General features: G+C 41.9%; 1 protein-coding gene across 1 annotated transcript in view; it reads left to right on the forward strand.

Annotated features, from left to right (window-relative positions):
- Window positions 1-350: 350 nt before the first annotated feature.
- The window catches only part of ERO1A (endoplasmic reticulum oxidoreductase 1 alpha), a 54,526-nt gene continuing 42,533 nt past the window's right edge, over window positions 351-12,343 (forward strand). Inside the window, exons 1-3 of the mRNA XM_069597603.1 lie at window positions 351-864; window positions 9,395-9,514; window positions 10,323-10,406. Of these exons, the coding sequence (XP_069453704.1) occupies window positions 751-864; window positions 9,395-9,514; window positions 10,323-10,406 (318 nt within the window). The 5' untranslated portion in view covers window positions 351-750. The remainder of the gene's footprint in view (window positions 865-9,394; window positions 9,515-10,322; window positions 10,407-12,343) is intronic.

Here is a 12,343-nt window from a genome sequence, read left to right on the forward strand (position 1 = left end):
TATGACAGATTTCAAAGTTAAAAATGTGAAGTATATTATGAATCGTTGAATACTGAGTATATTTTGAAATATTTTTCATATATTGGTTCAATCAATTATTAAAATTAATTTCACCTGCTTGTTTTTGCTCTTTTGATGTGACTACTAGAAAATCAACATATACAGCTCTGGTATTGATGATCACAAGTATCCTTTTCAGCTTTATGACTCAGCCAGGGCCACCGTGGACACGTAATTCACGGTTTGATTTCCTCGCATTGAGATAGGGAAGGATTGGCCGGAATGAGGAGGCTGGGGCGGGGCCCTGCCGGGAGAGACAGACCCCCTCCAGCTTTGGCTCGGGCTCTCGGGCTCTCGGAGCTGGGAGGACCCCGACTCCCGCGCGGGGCTGGTGGCGGCAGCCTGGTCGAGTACCCAAGCCCGGGGCGTTCAGGGGACTCGGGGCGGGGGCGGGCGCGGCTCTCCGGGCTAGGCGGAGTCTGGAAGAGGGTTGGTGCGTCAGCCACACGCGCGGGGAGGAAGCGGGCCTCAGGTCCCAGGCGGCCCGCGCGGGCGCCCCGGCACGTCCGCAGGCTGCAACGAGAGGTGGCGGCTTCTGAGAGGAAGGAGAGACGAGGGCGGGCCTGGGAGGCGGCCGGGGGGTGGGGCGCGGCCGGGGGCTGGCCCGCGCGGGCTTCATCTGCGGACGCACGGCCTGCTCCCGAGCGCTGGGGAGTCCGAGGCGCGGCACGACAAGCGGCTGGAGCGGCTATGGGCCGCCGCTGGGGCTTCCTGATCGGCTTCTTGGTCGCCGCGGGGTTGCTGGGCTCGGGCCACGGCGAGCAGCAGCCCCCAGAGACGGCGGCGCAGAGGTGCTTCTGCCAGGTAAGGGGTATGCGCGGCGGGGCTGCGGGTCCCGGGACCCCTGCCTGCGCCTCGCACTGCGTGCCGCGCGCCCGGGCAGGTGGGGCGCTGGAGGTGTGTCTTTTTTTCTCCACCCTTCCGGAAGAAGCCCCCTGTGCTCTTGCTCCCTGGCCGGGGCTCGGTCCTCTGCGGCTCGCCTGGGTTGGTGTGAGCAGGTCCCCCACCCGAAGACCCTGAACCGATGTCAGGGCGCCCTCCCGCGCTTCTGATCAGGCTTGGGGCGAGAGGCATGGGTACACCGCTGTCTGTTTCTACCTAGTTGGTTTGTTATTTTCACAGAATACACACACACACACACAGAGGCACACACACACACACACACACTTTGTTATTTTCACAGAACCTGGGTCTTTCAAACTTCCAGTTTGGCTTGGAACAGCGTGGGATGTGCCTCTGCTGGGTCCCTTCTCCGCCCTTTCTGGTCAGGACAGACTTTTGAAGGGGGCTGCCCTCAGATCTTCCTGTCAGGCAGGAGAATGGCTTCGTGTGGCTTTTCAGTGTCTTAAGCTCAACTGCCTGGTGTCTTTGGGGCCGCGGTCGCCCTGTGTCCTTTCTTTTTCCTGAGTGTAGTGGAACTCTTTAACCGCGGCATCCGTATTGCTGGTCCCAATTGGGAGACCGGTCCTCAGTGTAGAAGTTTGATTACAAGCTTATAATTATTTCCTTCGGTTAGTAAGAAATGTGGATTCCTTGAGCAAAAATATTCAAAGAAACGTACAGGTTTTTGGTATCCACGAGATGTGATATTTTAATGTCATTATTATTAAAAGTCACGTTTTGGTTGATTTCTGTTATAAAAACGACGTTCTATACAACATTGAGGGATGGGTATCCAAATTGTTCTTTTAAGTAGATTTTACTGTTAACTTATTTAGTTCCATTATGGTCAGTAATGGAAGGGATGGGGGTGAGAAGAGGAGGAAGAGGATGGTAACAAATAAACATGAAGAGAAAAATGGAGACAAACATATCGACATGTATGTATCAACCAAATCAGAAGGAGAAATAAAATTTTAAAAATGGAGAAAGAAAAGGGAAGGGGCAAATGATCCATTCAGCAAACACTTATAAACACTATGTAAATTGATCTGAGAATTTGTAATACAGAAATACAGTGGCATAATTCCTGCCCTGAAGAGCTCACAGTTTAGTAAATCATGTTCTTTGGGGCTTGAGGAGAGGCGGGGATCCTCGGTGTTTTTTTTTTTTTTTTTTTTTAGTTAATAAATATTGCTGCTGCTGCTAAGTCGCTTCAGTCACGTCCGACTCTGTGCGACCCCATAGATGGCAGCCCACCAGGCTCCTCTGTCCATGCTGGAAACTAAAAAAGCGAATTTTCACCTAAGCTTTGGCAATAAAAGTTCAGATCTTCTCTGGTTCTATTAGCATCGGCCACAAAGTCCTTTTGATTCTCTTTTGGTTGCCAGTTGTAGCCCTATCTTCCTTCCTGTTGCCTGTCCTTACCACTTCTGCCTTGAGTTACCACACATCACTCCTCACCGCTGCTGCATGGGCGCCTGGCTTGTTGTACATGAGGGTTCTGATTTGAACCAGGGCAGCATGTATTTAGGGCTTCCGTGGTGGTTCAGGGGTGAAAGAATCCTCCTGTAATGCAGGAGGCACAGGTTCTATCCCTGGGTTGGGAAAAGCCCCTGAAGGAGGGCATGGCTACCCACTCTGGTATTCTTACCTGGAGAATCCTGTGGATGAAGGAGCCTGGCAGGTTACAATCATAGGGCTGCAAAGAATCAGACACACTAAAGCAACTTAGCTGCAGCATGTAGTTGTTGGACCTCAGAAAGCCACTGAAGTATGTGCAAAGCTCTACAAATAATTGGACTAAATTCAACAGGTATTTATTGAGGCCTAACGTGAACAGACTCTGAGAGATCAGAAAGTAAATTAGAAACTTACAATTTACAGTTCTTGCCACTCCAGAGTACACAGACTGGTACATATTTGGTGCTTATCAAATATGTGAATGCTACACTAGCTGAAGTATATTCTTAATTAAAAATGGGTCGATAGCTCCCAATGCATTTTTTTTCCCCAGTGAATCTGTAAACTTAGTTATTGCATATGCCTGTTAGTTGACATCACATCCTAGTAAAACCATTTTCACTGTATGTTGTAAGTTCTTTTGAGAATAGTGCTTCAGTTTAGTTGCCCACAGTAAGTGACCAGTTGTCTGAGTTATGAGTCTCCCTTGTACATTGCTCATCCCCCTCCTAACTGCCACTCGTATCATTGTTAAAAAATGTTAAAAAAAATCTTACACAGAAAATTGGCTTTTTTTTAAAACCTTTTGGTACACAAGTCAGTGAAGTCTAACACATGAACAGTTTTGTATAAAAATCCTATAAATAAGGACTCACCCTTCCTTTAAATTAAAATAGTATTGTAGCAGATATGGGCTTGAAGTAAGTGAAGATTTTTCAGAGTTTATTTCTTTTCGACAATTATTTTCTCATTATGCACCATTCGAGAGAATAAATATAACTGAACTTTAGTCCCAATTCACAGAATCCCAGGATGCATTTTAAAGAAGTCATCTCAAGAAGAGATATCGAAGCCAAGTATGGAGGCAGTATGGACACCTTTTTCAGTGAAATTAATTAGAAATGCGTTTGTAAACTTTTATATTCAGAATGTTTTGTCACTCAATATAGTTAGTGCTAATAAACACTCAGGTCCACTTCTTTGAATCCAGTAAATCTCCATCAGCCTAATGAAAGGGGAATAGTTTGGATAATCCAAAATGGCTACATCAGAAGTGGATTATTTCTTGCTTGGAATGCATTGTAGATAGACTCTATGTACATGTAGTTTACCTGTCTGGGTGTCTTGTTCAGGTCAATTTAAAAAAGTTTGTGTTAGTCAGAGTGGCAGGACAATGGAAAAGACAGTAATAATATGTTGGGTGGTGGGTGGAAATAAGCCCAGAATTAAAGCTTAGTCAGAGGGATCTTTGAAACAGGTTATATTGGAGAGATGTCATTGGCTCTGAATGCCACCTGCATTCCAGCATTTTCTGAACGAAGCATGTGGACCAAAGTGTGTTTCATGTTGGTCGCTATGCTTTGGGTCATTTAACAATGATTCTAGTTATAGCAAGACCAAGACTTTAAAGCAGAAACTGCTCTTAGTGTTTTACGTCCTTAGAAAGTTGCCTACTACCCAGGATAGAGTCTTTTTGGTGCGTCTATGCTTTCTTTTGACAGAGTTGTTCCAGTCTGTCAACGAATGAATGCCTCATGTGTGTGTGTGTGTGTATTTGTGTGTATGTTTTAATGGTCACAAAACTCAGTAAAATTAAATGCAACTAAAGTTCTTTGCCACTTTAAAAGCTTTCTTTGAGCACTTTAAAAGCTATTTCATTCAAGTATGAGGAGTATACTCTTACAGTGCTTTGCAAAAAAATAATAGTCTACCGTAGGACTGGAAGTTTTTAGGACACAATAAAACTATTTAGAGAAAAAAAAAACTATTTTGATAGTGTTTTTTATTTTGTCTTTTGTTGCAAAGTAAAGGATCAGTCAGTTCAGTTCAGTTGCTCAGTCGTGTCTGACTCTTTGTGACTCCATGAATCGCATCACGCGAGGCCTCCCTGTCCATCACCAACTCCCAGAGTTCACTCAAACCCATGTCCATCGAGTCGGTGATGCCATCCAGCCATCTCATCCTCTGTCGTCCCCTTCTCCTCCAGCCCCCAAACCCCCCCAGCATCAGAGTCTTTTCCAATGAGTCAACCCTTCCCATGAGGTGGCCAAAGTACTGGAGTTCCAGCTTTAGCATCATTCCTTCCAAAGAAATCCCAGGGCTGATCTCCTTCAGAATGGACTGGTTGGATCTCCTTGTAGTCCAAGGGACTCTCAAGATAAGGATACCTGTATCCAAAAACTTGAGAACAAGCAGACCAGTGTTATTTTCTTTTCCCTTGCCTTTTGTATTTTGGAATTGGGTTCAAACCAATCAGAGTCAATGGGGAAAGTAGTGGAGTTAACTGTTGATTGTCAGTTCTGTGTTCCCTTGGAGCTACAGATGTAAGATTTTTGGAGAATTTTAACTGCACACTTGACTTTAAAAAAAAAAATCTTGTTCATTAAAAAAAGAATGTTGTAGAGTGCTTTGGGGGAATAGTTAAGATCCCTGTTACTGTAAATATTTAAGCAGTGGTAGGGTAATAATAATGATCAACAGTTACTGGGCTTTACACTAGGTCATTTTATCCTGATATGAACTCTTTGAGATGAGAGCTACTATTCTGTTGGGTTCGCCAAAAAGTTCATTCAGGTTTTTCCATAATATCTTATGGAAAAATTCCAACAAACTTTTTGACTACCTCGATATTTTTGTATTCAGATGGGAAATTGAAAGTGTTAGTCACTCAGTCGTGTCCAACTCTTTGCTACCCCATGGACTGTAGTTTGCCAGGCTCCTCTATCCATGGGATTGCCCTGGCAAGAAAATTGGAATGGGCTGCCATTTCCTCCTCCAGTGGACCTTCCTGACCCAGGAATCAAACCCTGGTCTCCTGAGTATCCTGCATTGCAGGTGAACTTTTTACTGCTGAGCCATTAGGTTGAAAAGCATGGGGAATGTCAACAACTAAGAAGTATCAGGGATGAGACTCAACCCTAGGAAGTCTAACTCCAGAGCCTGCCTGCTAACCCTGTTGTTACACACTGCCTCCCCTCGAGGGTGGGAGAAGGGGATTGCTGGGTTGCTTGGAAGAAAGCAATATAAGGCCTTCAAAGACTTCCCTACTCTTAAAGAGACCAGAATTGAATAGCGTTAGGCCTACTTCAGTCCATATATCTACCACCCCTCAGCAAGAGCCGTTCCATTGCTTCCTATTTGTTTGGCCTCCTGCCCCGCCAAGGCTGATTATTACCTGAAGCCCAGAGCAGTGAGCTGCACATTTTGGCATTCATCACTCACTTTGTGTATGTGTTGTGGGAGCAGGTAGGGGAGTGCATTTTTTAAAAAATTCAAATTCCTATGGTAGGGCCACAGTTCTGTTTCACTTTGGGAGATAGTATAGTGGTTACTTATGCCCCCATAGCACATTCTGAAGTACAGCATCAAGCCATCCTTCTTATATATCAGCACCTATCTTTTGGTCTTAGTTTAGGTAATAGGACTTTGCTTCATTTCCAAGGTTCTGCCCTGGGTCCATTAACTGGAATTCTACCTTAGACTTTTCCTGAGACTGTTCTGATAACATACATGGTTCTTTAATTTCTAGAACTGGGTCTAGTATCATACCTGCTAGACTTCCTTCCAGGGATCAGGTTCTGCTGCCTGTTGGCAAGCTTTTCTGAACAGTCAGATGGTTTGGATTTCCGAGTATCTTCCTGCCTCTCCTTGGCTGGACTCTTTCCATCCAGTGAAGCTCCTGTCACCCCTGTTCCACCACCTTAGCTGCCCTTTGAGCTGAATTGTAGTTGGTAATACCTCCCACTTAATATCTAAGGTAAGAGGCAGAAGATATTTAAATCTACTGTTGTCCTGCTTTCTCTTCTCGGTGGCCTCTAGGCTATAAGCCACCTCTGCTTTGGAGGTATCATGTATTTCTTTCTGGTTTGGAGCTTCTTATCACTCTCTTTTACTTAGGATGTCGATCAGCAGAATATTGGACCCAGAGATTTGTTTGTCTTTGCTGCTTGCTTTCACTCCCCTGTGAGCGCCTTTCTGCCCTTTGACCTGGCATGGTCTGGGGCACTCACCTCCATTATAGGTGACAGGAAAGTGCCTAGTTACAGTTAGGCAGCGCGGTGCTGGGCTCCAGTGAATTCGAGTGACAGTGGACAGCTTTCATTCACTTATCCACCAATCCAAACCAAAAATAATCATTGAGCATCTACTGTGTGCTTTCTAGAAGTACAGTGCTCAGTCCCAGGAATACAAAAACGAACAAACACGAATTTGCTCTCAGGGTTCTTAAGTTTAGTGAGAGGGAGTGAAATATAGATACATTCAGTACAGTGAGGTCATTCTTGTGTAGGAGTCTGTGGAGTGTGGTGGGAGCTCTTGGGAGAGACAGTTAACCCAGCTGGGGGTGAGTGGTACCTTAGGGGAGCTTCCCAAAAGAGAGGAGGATAGGTTTTTACCTTAAAAATGAATTCCTCAGGGGGAGAAATGGATTGCCTCAAACCCTTCTTCTTCAGTCTTTTTGTGTTTTTTTCTTTTGTGATTTAATGTGACTCTCTGGCCTATATCCCTTTGGCCTTTGCAGCTTTTGTGCCTATTATTCTTTGTGTAATAATTTGTATCCAACGGGAGAAACAGTAGCTTATTCTATGTTCTTAGAAGTTTTGCCTTGAAAGCACAAAAAGAAAGAGGCATGAAAAATCAAATTATCTATGTTAGAAGGACTTTGGACTTCCTTTGTGGTGGTAAAAAATCTGCCTGCAATGCAGGAGACCCAGGTTCAATCCCTGGGTCCGGAAGAGTCTCTGGAGAAGGGAATGGCAACCCACTCCAGTATTCTTGCCTGGAGAATTCCATGGATAGAGGAGCCTGGGAGTCTACAGTCCATGCAGCCGGAAAGAGTTGGACACGACTGAGCAACTTATACACACACGCACAGAAGCACTTTTGTTTTGTTGGTACCAGGAATTAGGACTCTAAGATTATTGTATACTGAGAAAATTTTTAGCAGGAAACAAGAACACATTTGCATATGAAATGAAAATAGTTATTACAGTGACAAAATATGTAACTCAGATTTCTAGAAACTGAATTCTTTAGTCCAAAACAAATAAGACTAGGCAAGCTGGATAAAAAACAAACAAACAAACAAACAAACAAAACTTATCTCTTGAATATTGCTGTCATCATTCCAAGTATTCTTATTTTTTAGGTGAAAAATTTCCATTTCTGTTTTGTGATGTTCTACAATTAAAAGATGGTGTAGGATTTTACATATTCCAAAAGGAGAACACCTAAATTCAGTATTTCACTGAATTATTCTTTATTTGTTTCCTTACCAATAGATTTTTAAGTTATTATTTTATTGGCAATACATCTCCCAAAAGTATAATCCAGAGTAGTTTATAATGCAGATATTCAGGCCAAAGTCTAAGGATCTCTTTTCTGCAGCATGCTGTATATTAAAAAAAGTTAAAAAGTTACTTAAAATCATAATGTGTTTTTTACTTATTTAAGGCAATGCTTAATTAATTCTGTTAGATGTTGGCCTAATCCCAAATAAATATCTCAGAATTTTACCTTCACAATTGATAACATTATCTGATTATAATATGTTTTCCCACTGCATATGATTATAATATGATTTAATAATTTGATTTCTTAAATACAGTTAAGACATTGGTTTTAAGCATTTGAAGATCAGGATTGGCTTTGTGGTTAATTTGCCATCTCAGTGTTGCTGATGATAAGTAATTTTTAGCATCATTTCAAATCTATAAAGTTTATCAAGGCCAATATTTGAGGGTTGTTATATCGTTAAAACAAATTATTGTTTCACTTATAAATTCAGTATCACTTCTTACATTCACCAACCTTGTCTGTGACTTACACATCCTGTTGGAAACTAAAAGGAAAGACAGACAACTGAATTATAGGAATACTGGGTCTCAAAGAATTCAAAGGTGGTAATGCCTTCAGGTGGAGAAGGCACTGGCTACCCAATCCAGTACTCTTGCCTGGAAACTCCCATGGACAGAGGAGCCTGGTAGGCTGCAGTCCATGGGGTCTCGAAGACTCGGACACAACTGAGCGACTTCACTTTCACTTTTCACTTTCATGCATTGGAGAAGGAAATGGCAACCCACTCCAGTGTTCTTGCCTGGAAAATCCCAGGGACAGGGGAGCCTGGCGGGCTGCTGTCTATGGGGTCATACAGAGTCGGACACGACTGAAGCGACTTAGCAGCAGCACCAATGCCTTCAGGGAAGATGGTAGAAGAGGGAGCAGGCAAACTCTAGGGAATTCAGCTAACATATGTTCTCCATCTTCTATTTCTGCTTCTTTGTGTATCTTGTAGAATCTTTCCTCTCTCTGCCAGCTAGCTGGCTTACGTGTTCCTCAGTTCACGTGATGGAATATGATCTGAGTTTACTTCTTTAGTGACAGGGGACGACATTGCTCCTTCTTAGCCTCAATTCCAGAGTCCTGAAGTGGAGTCAATGACTTGTTTTGGATTAGAAGTCCACCCCTGGTCATTCTGGAGGGTGGGATGGGAATACTGAATGGCTGCAGGGAACCAACCAACTCTTTGGGGGTACGTGTATCATTTTGAGCTCAGTACACCCTCCCTACAAATGATGTCCACTGCATTCCTATAGGTAATAGTAAGAGCAATAGCATTACTCAATTACAGCCATCTCCTAGCTCAGAAAATTATATGGAGGCAAGAGGCTAGGGGCTGGTTGAGTAAAGGGCTCTTTTTATCATAACCATGTGAGGAAAAAACTCTGTTGCGTCTATGATATTTTGATATAATATTCCATTTTCTTTGTAACAGGTTAGTGGTTACTTGGATGATTGTACCTGTGATGTTGAAACCATTGATAAATTTAATAACTACAGGCTTTTCCCAAGACTTCAAAAACTCCTGGAAAGTGACTACTTTAGATATTACAAGGTATTTAAAAATTTGTGGGGTGGTATAGGAATACTTAAAGCTTAAATGGATAATTACATTTTCTTAGGGATCACTGAGCTGCAAAATTGTGTTTATTATTTAAAATTGAGTAAGGCTATATTAGGAAAATACAGTTCATAAGAATGAACCATATGGTTCTGAAATGACCCACTGAATACTTTTAATTTCAAAAGTTGAGTTTTGAACTCTAGTGTTGGAATCTAGCTGGTTAAATTGAAGTCTGAACAGAAGCTATTATATTGTTATCGAAGTCATGAGTTGTTCATAACATTCCAAAACATCAGATTTGCTCCAATTAATTAAAAAAAGAAGTATTTTTAAGAAGCATGACTTTATTCTGACCAGTATTATTTTAACAAGTAACTTGTGATGATTTATCTTGAGTTATCTGTTGAAAGAGTATAGAAAACCTGATCATTGTACTATGCAGTACACTCTGTGTTCACAATTGTCTGTTAGCTATTACTTTCATTGAAAGGCTGTGAGTTGGAAGAAAAAAAAAAACATTGTAAGTTGAGCAGTGATGACATGAACTACTTTGGCTTCCAGTTGCTATCTGTTCACGAACTGTTTAGTAGCCTATTTTTGTCTTTATGACCAAGTCTACCGATTTGCTTAGACCAGCTACATGTTTACACCATCCCTGAAACTTGACAATTGGTAAATGGATGAAGTAGAATAATTGCAACTGATAACACGACCAGGTTATAGTATCATAATTCAACATCTGTCTGTTACAATCTTGAGATTCTTATTTTTATAACTTTTCTCTAATTTTATTTTGCAGGTAAACCTGAAAAGGCCATGTCCTTTCTGGAATGATATCAGCCAGTGTGGAAGAAGGGATTGTGCTGTCAAGCCTTGTCACTCAGTAAGAACAGTCTATACATTTAAGAACTGTCACGTTTTTTGGAATAATTGCTATTTTTGAAAGGGTCCAATATAGCTAAAATAATATTTGAATCCTTAGGTTAAATATCAGTTCAGTTCAGTTCAGTCACTCAGTCGTGTCTGACTCTTTGCGACCCCATGAATTGCAGCACACCAGGCCTCCCTGTCCGTCACCAACTCGCAGAGTTCACTCAGACTTATGTCCATTGAGTCAGTGATGCCATCCAGCCATCTCATCCTTTCTTGTCCCCTTCTCCTCCTGCCCCAGCCCCGCCCAGCATCAGAGTCTTTTCCAATGAGTCAACTCTTCACATGAGGTGGCCAAAGTACTGGAGTTTCAGCTTTAGCATCATTCCTTCCAAAGAAATCCCAGGGCTGATCTCCTTCAAAATAGACTGGTTGGATCTCCTTGCAGTCCAAGGGACTCTCAAGAGTCTTCTCCAACACCACAGTTCAAAAGCATCAATTCTTCGGCGCTCAGCTTTCTTCACAGTCCAACTCTCACATCCATACATGACCACAGGAAAAACCATAGCCTTGACTAGACAGACCTTTGTTGGTAAAGTAATGTCTCTGCTTTTGAATATGCTATCTAGGTTGGTCATAACTTTCCTTCCAAGGAGTAAGCATCTTTTAATTTCATGGCTGCAATCACCATATAACGTTGTTTAAAATCAACATATTAAAACTCTAAGCTTATGACTATAAAGCCTATTTTGTATTATTCTGTCTTCATAATAGTAGAATTTAGATTTTGTGGTTAATATAATCTGTTGATTTATTACTGAGAGTAATAAAAGCTATTGTTCTTTTGGCTTGATATTTTTATGTCTTTTTTACTGGCCGTACTGGGCCTTCGTTGCTGTGCGGGCTTTCTCTAGTTGCAGCGGGTGGAGGCTACTTTCACTGTGGCGCACAGGCCTCTCATTGTGGTGGCTTCTCATTGTGGAGAATAGGCTCTCAGTGCACTAACTTCAGTAGTTGCAGCACGCAGGCTCAGTAGTTGAGACTCGTGGGCTCTAGAGCACAAGCTTAGTAGTTGGAGTGCACAGGTTAGCTGCTCCATGCCATGTGGGATCTGCCCAGACCAAGAATCAAACCCCTGTCTCCTGTGTTAGCAGCTAGCTTCTTAACTAGTGGACTACCAGGGAAGTCCCTTTTGGTTTATTATTTGTTTTTCTTATGTCTAAACTAAAGCTATGTATGTAGTATTAAAAAAGTAAAATTTATAAAGGTACAAATGCAGTCTTTCCCCTTTTCTGAGGATGTATTCATTTTCCTCCTTGGCAGGGATTGGAACAAAACCACTGGCCTTGCTTAGGAGTTCTCAGAGCATTAAAATTTGAAATATTCCACCCTGAAAGCAGAGAATTTTACCCTTTTCAATGAAAGCATTTTTTTTTCCTTTAAAAGTACATATTTTTATTTTACTTTCTTTTATTGAGATAAAATATATATAACATAAAATTTGCCATTTTATTTTAGCCATTTCTAAGTGCACAGTTCATTGGCATTAAATACATTCACACTGTTATACAGCCATCACCACCATCCATCTCTAGAACTTTTTCATCTTTCTAAACTGAAACTTCATGCTCATTAAACAATAAATTCCTATTCCTCCCTCCTTTCAGCCATGGGAAGTCACTATTTTACTTTCCTTTTTTATGGATTTGACTTCTCTGGGTACTTCATGTATAAGGGGAATCTTTATAATATTTGTTCTTTTATGTCTGGTTTGTTTCACTTAGCATATTTTCCAGGTTATCTATATTGGAGCATGTACTAGCTTTTTATCTCTTTTAAATACTGAATAATATTCCACTGTATGTGTGTACTACATTTGGTTTATTCATTCACCTGTTGATTGACTTTTGGGTTATTTTCACCTTCTGGCTCTTGTGAATAATACTGCTA

The sequence above is a fragment of the Ovis canadensis genome, chromosome 7, assembly GCF_042477335.2.
Source record: "Ovis canadensis isolate MfBH-ARS-UI-01 breed Bighorn chromosome 7, ARS-UI_OviCan_v2, whole genome shotgun sequence".
Classification (NCBI taxonomy): domain Eukaryota; kingdom Metazoa; phylum Chordata; class Mammalia; order Artiodactyla; family Bovidae; genus Ovis; species Ovis canadensis.